Source organism: Xiphophorus hellerii, chromosome 7 (assembly GCF_003331165.1).
Source record: "Xiphophorus hellerii strain 12219 chromosome 7, Xiphophorus_hellerii-4.1, whole genome shotgun sequence".
In the NCBI taxonomy this organism is placed as follows: Eukaryota; Metazoa; Chordata; class Actinopteri; order Cyprinodontiformes; family Poeciliidae; genus Xiphophorus; species Xiphophorus hellerii.
Window position 1 is genome coordinate 30,401,317 of NC_045678.1, and position 21,540 is coordinate 30,422,856.

Consider the following 21,540-nt stretch of genomic DNA (forward strand, 5'->3'; position numbering starts at 1 on the left):
GGCGCGGGGCGCAACGCGGCGCGGGGCGGGGTGCGGCGGCGCTGCTCACCGACTCGTCACATCGTGTCGCACTCAGCAGAGCAGACTTAGATCTGCTGCCTATTTATGTTAATACGGTTTAAAAACTAAAGTTCTGCAGCCCAACATGAGAAACTGAGAAATATTCCTGCAGACATGAATTCCTCGGATCATTTAAACAGTCCTGGTGTTGTTTTCTTTCCACTGCTATCGTCAGCATTTCTGTTCAGCTGTCACTTATCCATTAATATTTTTAAGCACAAAGCTAACTCCTGTGGTAAATGAACTGTTGTTTTCACGCAGCAGCAGCGGTCCAGAGATCACAGATTGAAAAGTAAGAAAAGAACATGAATTGTCTTAGTATTTTGACATCTGAGTGCCTTAGCGCTGTGTTGCAGTTAAACCCTTTGTCTCCAAAACAAACCGGTGCTGCAGGGTGACTTGTTTACCTTCCACGGTCAGCTTGGCGGAGCATGTGTAGTCTCCGACCTGCACGCTGTAGGTGCCTTCGTCCTCCAGCGCCACCTGCTGGATGATCAGTTTGCGGTAGCAGCCTTCGCTGCAGATCTCGAAGCGTTCGGAGGGCAGGACGACGTTGATGCCTCTGTACCAGCGGATGCTGCACCTGGGGTTGGACACGGTGCAGTCCAGGACGACGCGGCTCTTCTCCAGGGCGCTGGCGTCCTGCAGAGGTTTCACGATGTTCACCGGGAGCTCTGGAGCACAAACAGTGTCAAATTTAAGAAAAAAGGATGCAGTATTCTATTTATGATGTTTTAGAAAAATTAGTAGAGCACCAAGCAGCCGGGGGACACTAAAGGAAACAATCATTATAATTAATCACAATAAAAACATATCTCACTGAAAACATGTAAAACGTCCACAGACATAAGGAACAAAAAGTGATACATTTGCTCCTTTTCTCCTGCTGGTGCTTTAGGAGGGAGAAGGAGGACGAATCACAAATTATTTTGCTGTTGTAGACAGAAAAAAAGTTTCCAATTTTTAAAAACCAAAATTTGTTTTTAGTTAATCCCAGGAACAAAAGTACTAATTTTCTTGAGTGATGTTTGTGACAAATTATGAGATAAAAATGAAAAAACAGGCTAAAGAAAAAATCTCTAGGTTTGCCTTTTAAGACGAAATAAACTTAAAATCTCAAACTAAAAGAAATGACAGTGTTGAAGAGTCACATTTGTTTCATTTTTGAATTGCAGTCAGGGGCCGCAAAAAATGTATCCAAGGGGCCACAAATGGCCCTCGGGCCACACTTTGGACACCGCTGGTCTAATGAAACCACTGTGTTTAAGAACAAGAGGCGAGTCGGTTAAGTTATAACCACTAATTAATAATCAGACTGAATAATCAATGACATTCTGATGTCTCTGTTAGTTTGTCATTAAAGGTGAATTTCTTACCTTCCACCTCCAGGTAAGCAACAGATTCTGAGTTTCTGGCAACAAACTTGATCTCCCCGGAGTCTTCAGGTCGCACGTTGCACATGAGGAGAAAATGTTTTGTTCCTGAAAAAAGTCAAAAATAAGATCGATGTCATCCAGCGTTTTACTTCCTGTTTAACCTTTAAAGGCAGCATCAGCTGTAAAACTGACCTTCCTGCCGGATCTTGACGGTGCTGGTCGGTTGGATCCGCTCGCCGTTTCTGTACCACTCCCCTGGAACGTCTTCCACAGAGATCTCACAAACGAACACGGCGTTCTGATCCTCCTGGATGTCCAAATCCTCCAGACCCTGCAGGACCAGCAGCTCACGCTCTGCAGATACAAATCACACCAAAGACACTTTAAACCACAAACTACAAACTCATCATCACAATCTGAAGGACGATAAAATGTCCCAGAAGTTCACAACGCACCGTTTTCCTGTAAAAAGATATTCTCAGATCGATAAAGTTTAGATTCTAACGAACATTTAACCCTGGAACTGGAAAACATTTCAAGTACTAAAAATAAATAAACAAAAACGTTAATTATAAAATCCCTGTAAACAACACTGTCCTTCAAAAAAAGACTTTCATCATCCACGTTTTGGTAGAAAGAGACAAAAAAAGAAAAAATAGAAATAATGCAAATAGAAATTGATTTTAATTTATAATTTTTTTCATTGGTTTGTTGTTTATTGCGACAGGTGGAGTCATAAACGCAGGTTTTTAATTGTTTTTCAGTTTATTCCTGCAATATTTATCTCAATTCTCCACAAATATTTTACAGATTTATTATTTATTATAAATTTTGTTATTGAGTTTAAATGAGAAACACAAAGATTTGGGGAAAATTTTAAAAATTCACATCAAAATTAAAATGTTACAAATTTTCACTAAAAATTCTTTTCTAACTTTTTCAAATTTTTTTATGTTTTAATTTCTAGTTATAAAAACATACAAAATGAAAGACTGTAATACTTGATAGATGCCAACAGAGGGCAGTGCTGTGCTACACAAAACATTACATCTTATTAAAGGAATATTTTACATGATCTTTTATCTTTTTCAATATTACAATAACATAATCTCACATATCTTCATGAAGTTTAAATGACTTTAATTGGAGCTAATTCAGCCTGTTCAACAATCACATGTTTTAGCAGGTTTTTAAAGGTGCGTTACCGTAAACCTCCACTGAGCAGGAAGTGGCAGCATCACCAGCGTCGCAGGCGTACAAGCCGGAGTCGGCCGCGCTGCATTTCATTATCTGCAGGAAGCGCTTCCTTCCCATCGCATAAATACGGACGTCTTTGCTGGGCTTCACCTCAACCCCGTCCTGAAAGAAAAAATAAAAACGATTAAACTTCCTGTTCAGTTATTGATTATTCCACAGGAAACAGTTTAATGGATGACTACAGAGCAGACATTTATTCTCCTTTTAGTCAGCATTTACTTGCAAAGGATAAGATAGTTCAGCAGTTTCTACCTTTGCTCAAAACGTTCTGAAACAGAGGTTTCCAAAGTGCGGCGCGTGGGCCATTTGTGGCCCTCAAAGTGATTTTGTTCGGCCCTTCACCACAATACAAAAGTTTTCACAAATTTATTTTTCCAGCTCAGGATTGAAGGGTGATGCAGTCTTAAAAAAGTCTTTAAGTGAAATTAAAAAACGATAAAAATTACAGTGTCCTTATCATTTAATTTAATTTCATAGTAAACAAAACCTGAAAAAGACTTTTAGTCTGTTCGCAGCAACACACTTTTAGTGTAGGTTGCTTTTTTAGTTGCCCAACACATCTTGTTGCTGAGAATAAACACAAAAACATCCAGACAAAGATAAAAAAAAACACAAATATTTAAGATATAGCTTTTAAACAAGTTTCAGATTTATAATAAGTTTCCTTTTTTAATCAAGATTCTTCATTTCTGTGTTTTTTTACATCATATTTCATCCCACAGTAAAAAAGGTCCATCCTCTTTTTGCTACATTTGATGTTTATCTTTATTTTAAATCCCTTTAACGTAAAAACATAGTAGATTTTTAAAAATGTCAACAAATTTCACTATTAGTTGCCTTTTTGCAACTTTAAACATATTGCAGACTTTTGATTTAGACAATTAACTTTTTTTTATTTAAATTTCCTAAAAGTTTTGCAGAAAACAGTAAAGGCTTAACTGCCTTTAAATGTTACTAAAATTAAAAATTAAGAGAATTTTTTTTAAGTTTAACCAACATTAATCAAGTTAACTTAGCATAAAATTGTACATTTTTATAACTTTTAAACTAATTTAAAGTCAACTTTCATCCAAATTATGTGATTGAGTCTCAATGAGAAAAACAAAGGTTTTTGGACATTTTACTGAATTTTCAAAATTCATAGAAAAATGAAAATTATATAAATGTATTTATATAAAATGATTTTCTGAAGGGAAACAGCTGGAGAAAAGCTCAACCTTCATCCATTTGACGTCAACGTTGTGTCTGGACAGCTCACAGTCGAAGGAGATGACCGACCCGTCAGGAACTTTCTGGTTTTCCAGCTTCCTGACGACGGTCACTGGAGGCTCTGGAGAGGAACAAAATCACTTATTAAAACCACAAAAACATATTTACATATTCATATTAGCTGCTATATTTGGACTGATCTTCTGCATGTCATCAGCAGCTCACAGGAACGACGCGCCGGAGTGAGAAAAGATCAACCTGAGAGAACGAGCCGAAGCTTCTCATTGGACGGTTGGAGGTTATTTCCTTTGTTTGTAACGGGAGCCTGGATGAAGGCACCACTCCCTACTACTATCATGCCTGTAATGGCTGCCATTCGGCCACAACTGCAGCTGCCACCTGAGGTTGCAGCAAAACGATACAGTTTGATTACTTGGTTCGTTAAACCTGTTGTACAAAAGATAGAAACAAATCAACGGGTTTGCTTGGACATAATCCTATATTGACGGACACATAAGGCTGCCATTATGCCTGGAACAGGACCAGAGGTCACATCACAGGAGAAATGAGTTGCAGGCAGTTTCCAGAGCATCCGACAGTCAGCTGAAGGGTAAAGGTCATCGGACACAAAGGCATTCCCAGCTGATGAGGCAGACAGAGGTCGCGTTGTGTCTTTAAATGAGGTGGGTCGTCATGTTGACAGGTGTGAAACAGCTTGGCGGGTAAGGTATGTGGAAGCCAGGAACAACTAAAAACACCATAAAAACCATTTTATGACAAAACAACTTCACGTTTACATCTTTATTTGTTGTATTCTGACTTTCTCCACATCTTCTTTTTTATTTTTTTGTGGAAAATTCACCTAATTGTAGATATTTTCGTAGAACGTGTTTAAAATATTCTTAAAAAGTTGATTGGTTAGCTGAAATAGCTAGCAGCAATGCTACAAGACCTGCTATTGGCTGGCATTTGAAAAGCAGCCAATCCTTGCTACTGATTGACTGAAGCCTCAATATTGGAAATGAGGAAGACCGAGGATGTTAGTTTGAACTAATAAAAAAGGCAGCTATAAACTGTTTTCTGTCTTAAGTATTCATAGATTTTAGCTCCTTCAGACTAGCCAGCAGCAATTAGCAAACACCTGCTGAGCTCATTATAGGAGCTGCTGCTCAGAGCAAAGCTGGTAAAAATGTTGTTTAAGGGCCAATAGAGGTTGGGATGACTTCCTGGAGGCGGAGCTTCAGAAAGAACAGGAAGTCTTAAAGAAACAGTGGCCCAATTTCAAGGCGTTAAATATCAAAGTCAATTTTTTAAAGTCGTCTTTGATACATAGAGTATTTTCTGAATATACTTGGTTGTGCTATAAAATGGTACAAAGACAGAATACTGCCCTTTTAAAGGAAACAAACTCCAGAGCAGAAATACCTTCAAGAAGTTAGAAAGTCACATTTCTGTTTATTTAAATGCTTCAGAGCAACATGGCCCCTTAGCTTCAAGCTACATGATCCTGAGTGCTAGTCCATTTTCTTCCATTGTCTATGTAATATTGTCACCTTCCTAAAGTCATTTTTGCCAGAAATTTCTTTTTCTTTTTTGCCTGAAGCATGTTTTGGAGAGAGGTAGTAATTTCTTTGCCAAAATCCCCACTTCTTTCTTTCCAAAAGATATTTTAGGAAGGTGCTGATCTGTTGACCTTCCTGTGGGTTTCCTACCCTTCACAACAAGTCGAGCCGACGTCTTCAGGTTCTCCACGCTGAACACGAAGCTGCCCGTGTCTTCCACCGACAGGTTGGAGATGGTGAGGCTGTGGACTTCTCCTTTGGCGCTCATTCGGAAGTGGTTGGTCGGCTTCAGCTGGATCCCGTTTCTGATCCAGGCTCCCGGGACGTTGGCGTGGGACAGCTCCACCTCAAAGGACGCCGTTTCTCTCTCCGTGGTTTTAATGTCTGTCAGCCCACGCTTGATGCTGATTTTTCGCGCTGTGGGGCAACAGAGCACAAAAGACAGGAATTTATCAGGAATGGTGTCTCTTTCTTTTACACAATGGGTCTGGAATCTGTCCAGCTGGCTGATTTTAGCCACTGACCCTCAAACAAAACCCAGGTTTGAAACTGCCAAGTTTTTTCACTTATTGTGGCATACACACACATTCCCAGTGGAAAAAATGAGTGTTTATTTTGGAGACCTGATGACAACAACCTTAGTTTTGAAGGCCAGTGTGTAAATTTAGACGCAGTGAGAGTAGATCAAACTTCAGAGGACGTGCCAACAGCGGCCCAAAGTCCCAACTTTCCCCTTCCCACCTGCACAAGTGTTGAAAGAGCAGCTTTTACTTCAGCCACTCGCCTGCAGACCGCAGCCTGGGCAGCAGAAGCAGGAGGAAACCCTAACATAAGTGCATCTTAATTACCACAAGATGTTTAACGGCGCCTCAACGTCAACCAGCTTTTACGTCACCAAGGAAATCTTTACAGAGACGACAAGAACGATACGTCCTCTCACTGCAAAAACAAAAGTAGTTTTTTGACTAGTTTCTATTGCAAATATCTCAGGACACTTAAAATCATACATATAATGTCCTTCATTTTCATGTTTATGAATCTTTTTATTAGCCTTTTGAACTGAAATTGATTTTCTTCCCCACTCAAGCAGCTGATTGTTCAAGAATTGAAAATGATATTTTCTGTTGAGTCTTCATTACCCAAATAATGTATAAATAATCACAACACTTTGACCTTTTTGAATTCTACACATAAAAATAAACCAAAATGTGTAAGAACTAAAAATACTACTATAGCTAATAAATACTAAACTAAAACTAATTAATAATAATAACTAATAAAAACTAGGAATTACTTTAATTTGCTTCTACGTTCTAAATTTAACGTAGACGCAAATTTTCAGCAAGATTTATAAGTTTGACTTAAATCAACAATTCTTTAAAATTGATGAAATAGTTTCACTGGCTGATTATTTAGCTTTTAAAAAGATGTCAGTGTCAAATTTATTTCTATAGTATTTTTAAAAATAGGTTTAAAACGGCACCAAAGTTCTGTACAAAAACGAACAATAGAATAAGTTGATGAAACGAGAAAGAGAAAAAAATACTACAGAAAGTAATAATAAAATAAAATAACAGTAATCAGTAAATAAAACATCACAACAGAAAAGTTACGTTATCAGGCTTCAATCAAGACATTTTTCCGGCAGTGGAACTAGAACTGGGTTGCTAGGTAACGGGGCTGGGCTTGGCTGGGGTTGCTAGGCAACGGCGCACTGTTGTTGATTATGACATAAGTAGAATATTCTACCAGTGGAACTAGAACTTTTTCATCAATATTACAGAATTATTCATTTAAAATAAGCAGCTACATTCACTTTTATCTCAAGTGTTCGAAGGTATATAAACTGGACCAAGAATAGTTGGTCAGATTTGGTGGTTTTTTTTGCAGTGCTTGAGTCTGATCAGGCCAACCTTGTTCTGCGTCTTGGGTTTGGTTGGGATGTCACCTGTTGGTTGCCATTCCATCCCAGTACATGCTGCCTCTGTTCCCAGTAAACTCAGATTACCGCTAATTAAGAGTGGCCCTCGGACGCAGGGGGAGTTGTCGGTAACGGTGGTAAACAAACAGCAACAGGACGTAGCGAGAACACGAGGACACTCACGCTCCACGGCGAGTTGGGCCTGCGTCCGGTCATGGAGGGTTTCACAGCTGTAGGCGCCCCGGTCCGCCGCGGCCACCTGGTGAACGGTCAGGCTGTGGGTCCGGCCCTTGTGTTTCAGGGTGTACTTGGCGCCGGGGTGGATCAGGATCCCCTGCCTCATCCACTGGACCTCCGCCGCCTCTTGACTAACCTCCACCTCCAGAGTCGCCTCACCGTACTCCTCAGCTACAACTGCCGCCATTTTCTTTGTGAACAGCGCCTGTTGCTCTTTAAACGACAAATACAGATTACAGGACAGCAGCCTCTAACATTTAAGTGTTTAAAGCTCCGGTAGGTAACTTTTATTTTCATAAAGAACAATATGACCTTTACATATTTGTAAGACTTGTGACCATGTTGTGACAGTTTGTTTTGAGACAGATAATTTATGAAATAAATGATCTGGTGGAGCTGAAGAAAAACAACCAATCAGAGCCAATTAACAGAACAATTAACAGTGGAACTGGAAGCCATTTTTAATATCCCAAACAACCAAAAACAATAAATAAGATAGAAATGAAAATCTACACACAACATAGCGCTGTCCATCAATTTCATGTACCACTGCTCAACGTGCTAATGGCGGAAAAACAACTTACCTGTACAGGAAAACCATTCATTCACTGTGATCGGTTGCTATGCTAACTAGCCTTAGCATTCTTATTTTTTTCTCCCTCTCAGTGACAGCTACGCTGCACATAGACCAGTTGCCATAGCAACTGACTGACAACAGCTCCACTAATGTATCAGGATTCAAGACCATTTCCCACACAAAGAACAGAGGATTCAGTTACAGTTTTATGTTTTCAGACTTGATGCTTGTTTTGCGATTACTGTATTATTAAGTGATCATTGTGGTAGATTAGCTATCGCTGCTATTAGCTAAGCTAACACAGCAATGGTTGATTAGCTAATTTAAACACCTGCTCTACTGATGATCTGTCAGAGTTGGTGTGTAGGTCGCCTTTTATTTATCTTTCAAATGAACCGAAACGCATCGAATTCCACAGCACATCTGCATGTTGAGGTGGTCAAAGTCAAGCTAGCATAACTGTCGCCTTTCCCTCTCCCATGCACCATGTATAAGTATATTTTAGTATAATTTAAAACTTATTTTGTTGTTAATTAAGGGCCAGAGGAGCTAAATGTTTAATTAAAGAGAAAAGCAGACAGTCTGTTGTTTATGAGACATGAGGAGCTCACCTTGGACCGTTAGCTCTGCCTCTGACTCCAGGCCCTCGGCGTCAGCCGTCACTGTGCCGCTTTCTGACACCAAGCAGCTGCTGATGCACAGCATGTGGCACAGGCCGTTACAGGAGACGGCGGTACGCTCGTTCAGAGTGACGTCCTTTCCATTCAGACGCCAAACCAAGGTGGTGTCGGCCGGTGAGACCATGCACTTAAACACGGCATCTTCCCCTTCACGGATGGTGATGTTACGCAGCTCAGCGATGAATTCCACAACACGGGGGGCTGAAAATCATCGTTAAAAATCTGTCACGTTTTCGGGTAGAAATTTACATTAAAGGGGATGTATTATACAAAATTCACATTTTTACATTTTTGTGCTTCCAGTTGGGTTTCTACTGCTTCTGAAAACAACACAAGCTTAAAAAAATACCCACTCAGCTGTTTTTTGGCCTTACTTTGATGATTTTTTGGTGTCTGGAAAAAGAGCCTTTAAAAAAACCCTTTGAAATGTAACATCACAAATCAGCAGGATCTGACCCCTCACCTAGTGACCCCAGCTGAGCCCGGCTCGTCGCCTAGCAACCCCAGCAGAATTCTGCCCGTCACCTAGCAACCCCAGCAGAGTTCCACCCCATTACCTAGCAACCCAAGCTGAGCTAGCTGTTTTTACCGCTGCACAATGGCTGCTGCACAACAAAAACACAAAATCTTACCACGTATATTTGGTCTAGTTTCTAGTGCAAATATCTTAGTTCACTTGAAACAATTAGACTAACTAACAGTTAGCTTTTCAGGAAGATATAGAAGTTTGTTTTAACCCAATAATTCCTTAATATTGGTGGGAAAAGGACTAGTTCCACTGGCATATTATTTCACTAGTAACTGTACTTGTTCCATCAATATTAATTAATTACTGACTTAAAACAAACTCCAATGTCCTGCTGAAAAATTACTTGCAAACCAAAATGCTTGGTAAGAGTTTGTGTTTTTACAGTGACGTGTTTTGTTGTTGACTTACCGTACAGAAGCCATTTCCTGCATTCTTGTTGGTTGCACAGAAGGCTCAAGTAATGCTTTTCAAAGACATATGGTTGAATAATTGCAGCCATTTTTATGTGAGAGTGTAGGCGTTGAGTTGGACGGGCATAAACAGCAGCAGCTTATTTGGATTTAAAGTGACAGGACGCCCTAAAACAACTAAAATATTATTATCTAAGAGTCATTTTGAGCAGAAAAATGTAATGAACATGTTTTGTATGGCCTATCGATCTATTCTGACCTTTAATCACTTGAGTTTGAGGAATGAAGGTGACTTACTTTCGATGCTGACAGTGGCAGCTGTTCGGTCGTCTGTGGATTCACAGACGTATTGTCCAGCGTCTTCGTCCGTCAGCTGCTGGATGGTCAGGCTTCGCTCTCGGCCTTGGGCTCGTATTGTGCAGCGGCGACTTGGCGTCATTTCCTTACCGTCTTTTAGCCACTGCACGTCTCCTTTAGGCTTGCTCACCTCACACTGTAGTGTAAGACTTTTACCTTTCAGAGAGATCACATTCTCCAGACGTTTGACAAACTTCACCTTCATTTCTGAAAAAAAACCAAAGGATCACAATTATAAACATTTAACAAGCAAGTCAGGGTAAAGGTCACAGCAGAAGGCGTTCTTACCTTCGACTAAAAGAATGAAATACATTTCATCCGTGCTTACGTCACAGACATATTCTCCAGAATCTGACAGCTGCAGAGGATTAATAGTGAGCTTATGAGTTTTGCCCTCACTGGAGATATGAATGTTGTCCTTATTCAACAGCTGGCCGTCTTTCATCCAGCGGATATTAGCTCGTTCGCTGCTCACAACGGCACACAATGTGATGCTCTCATTCTCATAAGCTGACATGTTATTCTTTCCTTTTTTATTAAGAAACTTGGCTGGGGGATCTGAGGGAGAAAAAAACAAGTTTCTCAAAGAATTCAAACAAAAAGATATGAAGCTACAACCCCTAAACGTCTAAAATGCAACTGAAAACAAGCAGCTATAAGGACCAAGTTAATGCTACAGTATGTAACTTTTATAAAAAATATTTTTATTTCACATATTTGTTGAAACTGTTGTGGCAGTTTAGTCAAATTAATTTCCTCTCGTCTCAGTGCTAACTAGAAACAACCAATCAGAGCCAGGAGGCGGGTCTTAACGCTGCCAATCACCCTCCATTTGTGAATGCTAATGCTAGTTAGCATGTATGGAGCTAAATTAGACTCAGAAAGATTCTCAAAGTGTACACTAAGATTTGCAGGTGTCCAAAAAGATCCACAAGACTAAAAGGAGACGTATAAATGTACAACATGATTCATTAATGTGCAGAACACCATGAATAAAAGCGTACCTCAACATTCACATGCGTAAGCAGTTTCTCAAATGCACAAGTTGTAATAAACTATGCATACAAATCACCAAATACACGTTCACGGATCACCAGCTGCGGGCGGATCGGCTCGCTGCGTTTTCCACTTTTGAGACTTTCTCAGATATCCCAGAAGAAAAGCTCGAGTATCTGAGCACAATCAGACTTGTTGGAAATGTAGTATTGTTGACTTGGCCTACAGTCCAAAAACAACTATATTAAAGACTTGCATTAAAGTTTCTGTAAGTATCGACTTTGTGAGCTGCACTGCTGAAATACACACATTTAAACGGATCTTTTTGCAAGTCTTACTGTAGCTTTGGGAATCTTTCTGAGACTAATGTAGCTCCATAAGCATAATCACAGATGACGGCAGATAAACGTTCTCCTGTAACAGGAAGTTGTTTCTCCACCATTAGAACATTTAGCAGCGAGTACATGAGATTGATTAACAGCGCTAAGCCCCTCCTCCCGGCTCTGATTGGTTGTTTTTCACCAATAGCGGTGCATTTCTTACAGTACTAGCAGCTCAGGAATTAAGTGGAGGAAATTGATTTTTTCCACAGATTTTCTGTCTTATAAACTGTAAAAACATTTTTTTGTAAAAGTTGCTGCAGCTTTAAGGGCCTAGAAGGAACGCTCTGATTTACCCTGAACCTCCACGACTGTGACCAGCTTGTCGTCGATGGCTTCACACACATATTCTCCAGAGTCTGAGGGTTGGAGCCCGGAGAGGACGAACTTCCTCACGACGCCGTAGCTGTCGATCCGGATCCGGTCGCTCGGTTGGAGAGCCTCTCCGTTCCGTGTCCACTCTACGTCGGCGTTCGCTCTGGAAACTTCACACTCCAGGATGAGGTCGTCTCCTGTCACCATCACATGATGCTCCGGGTTCCCAGAGTTCCCAATAATCTGCACAGGAGGTTCTGAACATGAACAATCACATTAATTAGCCTGGAGATGAACAAGGAGGCGTTACACAAATTTTAAAAGTTCAGGTTTTTGGCTTTCTCTTTTGATCAACACATCTGGTGTTCATTAATTTATTAAAATTGCGTATATACTTTTCGATAAAAGTGACCTAAATCTTTTGTTTTGTTGCCCAGAATTGGCAAAACAAACACGGTATTTGCAGTTAAAAGTTAAAGTCCTAACTGGCTGTTTTACCTGTCTGAGTCTAATGATTAATATTTTTGAAGGATAATTTTGTTTACAGAGATTTTATGATTCAATATATTTATGGTTTCAGTTGTGTTTTGATTTTTATTCCCATTTTATTTATTGTTTTTGTTTATTTTGGATATTTAAAATGTCTTCCGGTTCCAGTGTTATTTGTTCTGTAGAAATTAAAGTTTATTAATTTTTGATCATTATCATGAAAATGCTTTAAAATGGACTGAAAACGACAATATTATCATTCAGCACAATAATTTCTGGGACAATTTATCATCTAGCAAAGTTTGTAATCATTCGTTAAACCTTCAAAACCCTTTTTATGTTTTGGATCTACAAAAAACCCGAATACTTATTTTAATGCAGGGTTGTCCAAAATGAGGTACGGGGGCCATTTGTGGCCAAAATGTATTTAAATAGTTTTTATTTTAATAAGGCAAAAGTCTGAAGCCCCTTTTATGTTTTGGATTTTTACTGACACAGAGATTTAATAAAAACTGTTTATTGTTGAGGAGGTAAAACAAACAGTTTTAACTTAATGAATTTAAAGTTTGGTCATTTTGGCCCCCGGGATAAAAAGTTTGGACACCCCTGGTTTAATGTATTGCAGCTAAATGTTGAGTAAGTAATAAAAAGTCACAATATTTTTTGTTTTCATTTGATGACAATAATTACAGTCTTGCTCTGGTGTCAGAGGTCAGCAGGTTTACCTCTCACAGTGATGGTGAAGGCCATCTTGTCGTCTCCTGCGTAGCAGCTGTATTCTCCTGAGTCTTCCAGGCCGGCGTTGAGGACGACCAGCGACCGGAAAACGTCCTGCTCTTCGCAGCAGTATCTCTGGCTGTCGTCAATCAGCTGACCGTCTTTGTACCAGCGGACGGACGCGTTGGCGTTCGACAGCTCACACACCAGAATGATGTCATCTGAAACTAGGAACTGCTTTTCTGTCTTTGCATCAGTTTTTCCAAGGATTCTTACAGGCAAATCTGTGAATAAAACAAAGTATTGATTTGTTATTACCTTGGCTATCAATGAGAAGTCTTAGGGTGAATTCACACCAGGCCTGATTAGTCCGCTTCAACTAAACTCCAATCTATTTGTCTAGAAAGTCCGATTCGTTTGGGGAGGACTGAATGCTAATCAAACTTCTACAAACCTCGGTCTTGGTTTGGTTTAAGTGAACTCTGGATTGGTTTGAACACAAATGTGAATGCCAAGCGGATCAGAAACCACTCCAAAAGCAGGAAGCGGACTACAGCACAGGGCATTCTGGGTAAATACAACCAAACAAGAGAAATGGCTCGAGGTCTTTAGCCAAAAAGAAATCCTACAACTACTAAAACCTGATGCCTCCATTTTTGTTTGCATTTGGTGAAGAAGGAAGTTGTGCTCAGTGTTTTCTTCAGAGGATTTTGATGCAGCGCCCCCACAGGCGAGGAGGTGAACAGGTTGCTCAAAGGGTTTGGTTGGTTTGACTCACACCAACTGAAAATGTATCAAATGGTGCAACTTTTCCCCAATCAAACCGAATCTACTGGACTATCAGGTGTGAAGACGTCCTTAAAGAATAGAGTCCATTTTTTCTTTTGACCAAAACTGAACATTTTCTTCATCTATTCTGCTACCATGATAAAAACAAAACCCACCCTGCACTCTGACATTGAAGTCCATCACATCGTCCTTCGCGTCACACACGTATTGCCCGGCGTCTTCCACCGTTACAGAATGAATCGTTAACTGACGAGTGACGCCATCTTCCAGGACGGTGACTTTCCTGGAGTCCTCCACTTCTTCTCCGTTCTTCTTCCAGGTCACCTCGGCGTTTGACCTGGAAACCTCGCAGTCCAGAACCAAAGTCTCACCAACCACTTTCTCAACTCTGCTCGCCATCTTCCGTGGGCGCATAAACCGCACAGGAGGTTCTGCACATTAAAAAACCCAGGAAATGTCAGTAAGATGAAAATACTGAAGTGGATGGGTGATCTTTACCGTTTCTTTACCTGCTATGTTCACAAAGAACGTCACAGAATCGTCTCCGGTGTCGCACACGTACTCTGCTGAGTCTTTGACCGTCGTTTCAGGGATAATGAGCCTCCGGTAGACGCCGTCCACCTCCAGGAGGAGGTTCTCGCTTTCCTCCACCTCCAGTCCGTCTCGATACCAGCGCACCACGGCGTTGGGCCGAGAGATCTCACAGCTCAGGACCATCCGCTCCGAGGTCTGCTGACACAGCTCCATTTGGGACTGGCTCGGCGACAGAATCTGAACCGGAGGCTCTGGAAACGGATATGGACGCCTTTTCATCAAATCCAATAAAGATAAAGTTGGAGCCGCCTTAAGAAATTAGTGTTTGGAAGAAAATATACCAAATATTTCTAATTCCAAGGTTGGAATTATGCAACTGGATTATCAATAATTCAAATTTGGTTGTTTTCTCCATTGGACAATAACATTTTAAGGATTGTTTTGCATTAAATCAAAATAATAAGGTTTATTTTGGTAACACATCATAAAAACACAAAAACTTATAAAAACATCAGTCACCAATTTGAGAAGCTAGTAAACATTACATTTTGATCCAAAATATTGGCAATTGATCCAGTTATTAGTAATCAAATCAACTCTAAACATTTGGGATTTTAGTCTAGATTTAAAGGATTTCAGTGTTTCGGCTGTTTTGCAGTTTTCTGGATGTTTGTTCCAGATTCCTGATGTATAAAAGCTGTATGCTGCTTCTCCATGTTTGGGAATTAGTCTAAAACATTTGATGTGGCAGAGCCTCATGGTGTATCAGGTAAGAAAGAGGCCATATTTTCCAACAAACACACCTGGTAAAGATGTTTGAAAAGCTAAAAAATAAAGATGTACAATGAGAATCTTTTTTTTTCTTTATAAAATTACTTTTATTACCTATCCCTCTTAGACCACAGGCTATAAAAGAGTTTACCAATTCTATTTTTTCCAGTAAGACAGAAATCTACAATTATATCATTTCCCCAGCCTGGTAAAAACCAGACCTTTGCTAGTTTTAGAAGAGGTCCGTTATTGGTCGATATTTACACCTGAAGCCAGACTTATCCACCGATCTCATGTCCCTCAGTAAAGGTCTAAAAATCATCCACTGTCCTCTTCTGCTCTGCCGCCCCACCAGGTCGTTTCCAGTCAACAACAGTCGCCAGTCTGTTGACAACTCAGAGATTTTCTTGCTCTATTGAGCAAAATTTCAGACAGAAAAATTGGTATTGGGCGAAATCAGAATCGGGCTTCTATAAAGATTGGTAATTGGCCAGAAAACTGCAATCAGTGCACCCTAGTTTTCCCGCTTTGCTTCGTCCAGAGGGTCTGGACTGTCGGCTATTGACAAATGATTGCTTGCTGGAGGCGTGGACTCTGTTGAGGTTTTAAACAACTCGATTGGATTTCATCCAATCACTGACATTTGGCCATGATTTGACTGTGAAGGGAGCTATGAAGCTAACCAGATATTAAATAACAATCCATTCATTTGGTCCAACTTTAATTGCTCAGTAATAACTGGCTGAATAAGAGCACAGGTTTCACTTTCTTTAGGAAGATTTCTTGACAGTACTCAGACATCTAAGGTTGATCTATGCTTGACACGCCCACGCGGCGCCGCAGGGACAAATTATATAATTTCAGCAACTCATACAGATTTTCCACACCGCAGACCTCAAACGTTTTGTAAATACTCAGACAGTTCAGAGCGTGTCTGAACTGTCTGCGGTTCAAACAACCAAATTTGAATTATTGTGGACCAGCAAGAGCTTCTTCAAGTTTGCAAAGACAGACATCTCTGGGGCTTTTTTATTTCTAAACACGCTGCCTAGTGTTGTATGGTTTCCATTAGCATCGTATGCTGCCCCCTACAGTCTATCTCTAGTATAGTGGGGATGAACTGCAGAGAACAGATGCTGCAGAAGTTGGGTCGCCCTCATTCTGCGTTCAAACATAAACCATGCCAGCTGCTTTGAGGACGAGCTGCTCTGCTATGCCACATGGAGCAACGTAGCACAAAACTTTAAACTGAAATTCAAACAAACAAAATGCAAACTTCCAACGGCAGAATCAGACAATTTACCCGTAATGCTAAGATGGAAGAATATGGAATCGTCGGCCGTGTCGCAGACGTATTCGCCAGAATCTTCGACTCTGCTGGAGAGGATCTTCAGTCGTCTGTACGGACCCTCGTACTTGAGCTTGATGTTCTCACTCTCCTGCAGCTTCTGGCCGTCCTTGAACCAGCCGACGGCTCCGTTGGGTCGGGACAGTTCGCAGCTCAGGATGATTTCCTCAGGGACGTGGCGGTCCAGGTGGACGTCCTCTTTGGGGTAAACTATCATCACAGGAGGCTCTGTGGATGAAAAGTGAAATAAAAACACATCAGATTTGCGTTTCCTGGGAATGTGTTTCCTGAAAGGTGATTTATTACCTCTTATGTTGACTTTAAATATTAAAATGTTGTCTCCTGTGCGGCATGTGTATGCGCCAGTGTCAGACAGTTTGGCTGAATTTATAATCAGATTTCTCTTGGCGCCCTCGGCCTCCATTGACACATTAATGCTCGGTTGTATTTCGGTTCCGTCTTTGTACCACTGGACCACGCCGTCGGTTCTTGAAACTTCACACGACAGAATAAGCTGCTCTTGCTCCACAGCGGTTCGGAAAAGGTCCTTCTCTGGGATGTCGGTGAACGTTACAGGCGGCGCTGTGAGAAACAGTCAGAAAAGTTCAGTGACCATCGGAAATTCAGCAGCTTTTCTTCAGCAAATTCAGACTCACAGCACACAGTGTGAGGATCAGAGTTAACATTCCTCTGCAAACTGAAACCATTTCAGAAGCAATGCGTTGGTGTAAGAAGGCGGGTGAAAACATTAAAGGTCGTGGATATTTCTAAGAGCATTGAAGCCGCAGTATGTAACTTTTATAAAGAAAATGTTTTTTACATATTTATTAATGTCACCTTGTTTCAGTTTATGAGATAGAAAATCTGTGAAAAGATCGATTTCCCTGAGTTACTATTGCTGTCTGAAGAAATGCACTAAAAACGTCCAATCAGAGCCAGGAGGCGGGGCTTAGCGTTGTCAATCAAACTCAACGCTATCTCATACAACATATAAAACATAAAACAGATGATCCATCATCAGTGGCTATGCTAGCTAGCCTGAGCATTCACGACATGCTATGCTAGCAGCAGCGTAGCAGAGAGCTACACAGAGGGTGATGGACAACACTAAGCCCCGCCTCTTGGCTCTGATTGGTCATTTCTAGTTAGCACTGGGAAAACAAAAAGCAGCTCGATTTTTCCACAGATTATCTGTCTCACACCCAGTCATGTAGCAAAAAACAATAAATCAATTCATCAATTAAAACGACCTCAATAATCTCCATTGGCATTGATTTATAGTTTTTCTATCAAAAACTGGATGATAAAAGTCTTCAGTCGGCTGTTTTGGTCTCTACTAAACCTTATTTTGAAGGATAATTTTCTTTACAAAGATTTCATAATTCATTTTATTTGCTATTTCTGTTGATTTGTTTATGTTGGATATCTAATATGTCTCCCAGTTCCTGTGTTAAATGTTCACTAGAATTTAAATTTTATTCATCTTGTATTATTATTTTTAACCAATATTACTCTTATATTGCTTTAAAATGGTCTCAAAACGACAATATTATAGTTTAGCGACAGGTTCAACAAATATGTAAATAAATAAATGTTTGATGAAAGTTACATACTGCAGCTTTAACGGCGTTGGAATAAAATCTGTTATGGTGTAAATGAGAATGATCATGATTTGCTTTCTTACATATTAAAGGCCGTGAAGATGTCAGGTGGCGGGGCTTAGCGTTGTCAACACAACTGAAGAGTGAAAATAACTTGCCAAGATAAAGCTGAGCATATCACCTTTCACCTTGAAATCTTTATCACCGTCATCAGCCTTACATTCATACACCACAGAGCATGATGACAGGGACGACTCCATGACCAGAGCTCCCTTATCGGGCTTTGACTGGACCTCTAAGCTTGATTGTATCCCGTCCTCATACCAGCAGGTTTGGACTGCAGGGTCTGAGATCTCACCATGCACTCTGATCAGGTTTCCTGCCTCAACAGATTCGCTCCTCTCAGCCTCTGAAACAGCTGAGAATCAAACCCATGGTACAGGACTTTATGTTCACTGAGCAACAACCAGACAGCAGTCAGACCGGTGGTGCAGTGCTGGGCTAAGTAAGGTCAATGTGTATCAGGAAACACAACAAGGTTGGCTGAGAGGTTAAAAGGTTATTGGAGCCAGTCCAAAGTGAGTCAGATTCTCACAAACATGTTAGTGCTTATCTTTCTGCCTGTGAAACAGAGCAGATTTACTTAAAATAAGCTAAAGTCTAAAGCAGCAATACCAAAGTTAAAGGCCATGAAATGCCTTTAACATTAAAAACCCAGAAAGACCTTCAACAGAGGCGTCAGCAATTCATTTCCCAAAGGACAGCGTGAGCAATTGTACGTATCTGAGTTTCCATTACAAATGCGCGCAAAACTTTGTCTATATTCGAAAAAACCCAATTTCGCAATTACGGTGTTTACATTAAATAAGAAGTTAATTTGAAAATCTCACGTGAATAAAAGCGTAAAAAGCTTATTTATTTATTTTGATACGGCTGAAAAACAACCTCGTCCCAGCATAAAAACTTTTCATAAAAAAACTTATATTTTTTCTAAATCGTCGTGTTTCCATTTAGCAAGATTATTATTGTTCTTTCAATGTGCGCAATTTTATGGTCAATTGTTGTACAATTGTCTAAACAGTTTTTCCCATATATTTGATTATGAAAATATTAAGTTTTTTAGAAACATTTGAGCACCTAAATACGAGCCGCTGCACTGAAACTGAAATTTTATTTCCATTATCTTCTTCAAATCAAATGGTGAGACATGAGCGAGTGACGTCAGCTAAATCTGCACTGCAGGAGGATTTCATATCCAGAGATCAGGGAGGAAATCAGATTTCACCTCCAAAAGTAAGGGCTTTTCAAAATAAAAGCATCACGTTTTGATTTAATGTATTTTTGATTTGCAGTTTTAAAGAGAGAAGGCAGAAGGCATCTAAAGGGCTGGACGTGTCTCTGCCCAGTTGATCTTTGAATCATCGTTGACAGAAAGTCCACTTGTACGTTCAAATAGAAAAACAGTTTGAAACAATTTGAAAAGCCAACATTGAATTTTAACTTGTGTGTATTTGTTCTCACAAGGTGATTATATACTTACTTACTCAGCTGCCCTGAAAGAAGCAGCGTCTATTTTTGGTAAGTGGGATCACATTGAGCAGCAAACCACTGAAGCTTTAAATACTTCATCATGGTCAATTACTTTTATTTTGACATGGATTATTAATCATTAGTGCAGGTTATGAGAGTTGTAACTTCATTTTGCCTAAAGGTCAGGGAAGAATTAAGAGTTAGTTACTCTCACAAAGCTCAAAATACTTAGATCACCTGCAACATCCACCTTGAATTGAATATGGTTATCTGTGGCCTCACAGCTGTACAACCCAGAGTGCCTGACTTCTGCTGATTGAATCACCAGTTCCCTCAGTTTTTCACTGGTTTGGATTTTATATTCACTGGTTTCCAGAAGCCGTTCTCCGTCTTTATGCCAGTGAACTTGAGCAGCTGTCTCTGAGGCTTCACACTGCAGCTGAACTGGGCAGCCTGCTTCTACAAATTTGCTTCTTGCAACCTCTGGTAGCTTTGAGAGCCTCACAGGAGTAGCTGTGGATATTATGAGATTTGTTAAGCTTACATAGTTTTTATTTTAAAGTTGTGTGGTTCATATTTTGGTTTGCCTTAAGAGTCTGCCATACTTCATCCGAAGCTGAACGGTCAACATGGTTACGGGACGTTTGTATTCGCACATTCTTTTCATTGATCCACTTGGGGAACAACCCTCTCACTTCTGCAAACTTTACATCCCTTTGACGGTTTGCACTGATATTTAGTTAGGATTTGAGCAAATATACAAGGTTTCCCACAGAAAACCTACCAAGCCTGGTGGGATGGTCAATTCACCAGCAACCCACCAAGTTTTTATATTGAAAATGTTAAAAGTTTCGAAAATTTGGAGATGCATGAGCAGGCATGATAATTTTGGAAATAGTGGGATGACGGCCAGCATCAACTATAAACCTGGCTCCGTTCGTCTTTACTGTCACTGTTAGTGGTGTACAAAAAACTCTGTTTAGAATAACCAAACAAACTTAGCCTGGTGGGAGATCAAGTAAAGCCTTGTGGCCCACCAGGCTTATAATACACCAGGGGAAATCCTGGTACATAAAACCGCATCTGATAAATGTTCCTTAAAGGTATTCGTGTCTTCTGCAGAGACAGAAACCGGATAGTGGAAGTGAAGGAGCTGAAGGGAAATATGGACATTGCTGATTGGTGTCTGAGCTTCTGACCAATCCTGCAACACTTCATGCAGAACTCTGCCGAAATAGTTTGACTCAGGCCTGCTGTCGACAAGGAGAGGCAGATGACAGAGTTTACATCTACGTCAATGAGAGCCGATTGTGGCACTTCAGATAAAGTATGTGCAAGCCTTAAGTTTTTGCAAAGTTTGTCCATTTATTGATGGACTTGATTAGTTTCAACTTGTGCAAAGATGTGACTTTCCCAAATTGATTATTATTACGATAGATGTGTTAGAAATAAGTTCCAGAAAGTCACCTTCAATGTCCACGTGAAAGGTCACGGCCTCATCGGCGAGACTACAGCTGTAGAGGCCAGAATCAGAGACCTTCGCTGAGTGAATGATTAACTTCCTCAGGGTGCCGTCTCTTTTCATATCAAGGCCTGTTTTGGAGAAAAGCTCCACCTCGTCTTTAAACCAGGAAACCTGAGCAGCAGGGTCTGACACCTCACACTGCAGGAATATTGGAGAACCAATTCTAATCAGCTTGTATTTTTCTGAAAATGGGGTTGCTATAATCCTTGGTGATTGGCCTACAAGAGGAGAATGACAAAGGCATAAACAAGGGATGAATTCACAAACACCAGACAAAACACTCATTTCAGCCAGTCACTGTTTCAAGACCATTTGAGGCAAAGTACACTTTCACCATGCAGACTAAGCAATCCCTTCACAGACACATCAA

At 40.4% G+C, this 21,540-nt stretch overlaps 1 protein-coding gene across 12 annotated transcripts in view; it reads right to left on the minus strand.

Annotated features, from left to right (window-relative positions):
• obsl1b (obscurin like cytoskeletal adaptor 1b) overlaps positions 1 to 21,540 on the minus strand; it is a 47,043-nt gene that overhangs the window by 6,313 nt on the left and 19,190 nt on the right. For 10 of the 12 annotated variants that reach the window (XR_004339924.1, XM_032567947.1, XM_032567943.1 and 7 more), the window contains 19 exons: positions 21,113 to 21,388; positions 19,883 to 20,158; positions 18,297 to 18,533; positions 16,821 to 17,096; positions 16,470 to 16,742; positions 14,371 to 14,646; positions 14,017 to 14,292; positions 13,081 to 13,356; positions 11,848 to 12,123; positions 10,464 to 10,733; positions 10,116 to 10,382; positions 8,811 to 9,080; positions 7,569 to 7,835; positions 5,615 to 5,881; positions 3,911 to 4,023; positions 2,642 to 2,795; positions 1,629 to 1,790; positions 1,437 to 1,541; positions 468 to 734 (listed from right to left, as the gene is read on the minus strand). Coding sequence is in view for 11 of the 12 variants with exons in the window: in XM_032567947.1 (XP_032423838.1) it covers positions 468 to 734; positions 1,437 to 1,541; positions 1,629 to 1,790; positions 2,642 to 2,795; positions 3,911 to 4,023; positions 5,615 to 5,881; positions 7,569 to 7,835; positions 8,811 to 9,080; positions 10,116 to 10,382; positions 10,464 to 10,733; positions 11,848 to 12,123; positions 13,081 to 13,356; positions 14,017 to 14,292; positions 14,371 to 14,646; positions 16,470 to 16,742; positions 16,821 to 17,096; positions 18,297 to 18,533; positions 19,883 to 20,158; positions 21,113 to 21,388 (4,584 nt within the window). In the remaining variant the exon portion in view is untranslated. The remainder of the gene's footprint in view (positions 1 to 467; positions 735 to 1,436; positions 1,542 to 1,628; positions 1,791 to 2,641; positions 2,796 to 3,910; positions 4,024 to 5,614; positions 5,882 to 7,568; positions 7,836 to 8,810; positions 9,081 to 10,115; positions 10,383 to 10,463; positions 10,734 to 11,847; positions 12,124 to 13,080; positions 13,357 to 14,016; positions 14,293 to 14,370; positions 14,647 to 16,469; positions 16,743 to 16,820; positions 17,097 to 18,296; positions 18,534 to 19,882; positions 20,159 to 21,112; positions 21,389 to 21,540) is intronic. The other 2 variants (XM_032567942.1, XM_032567944.1) reach the window with 2 other exon arrangements.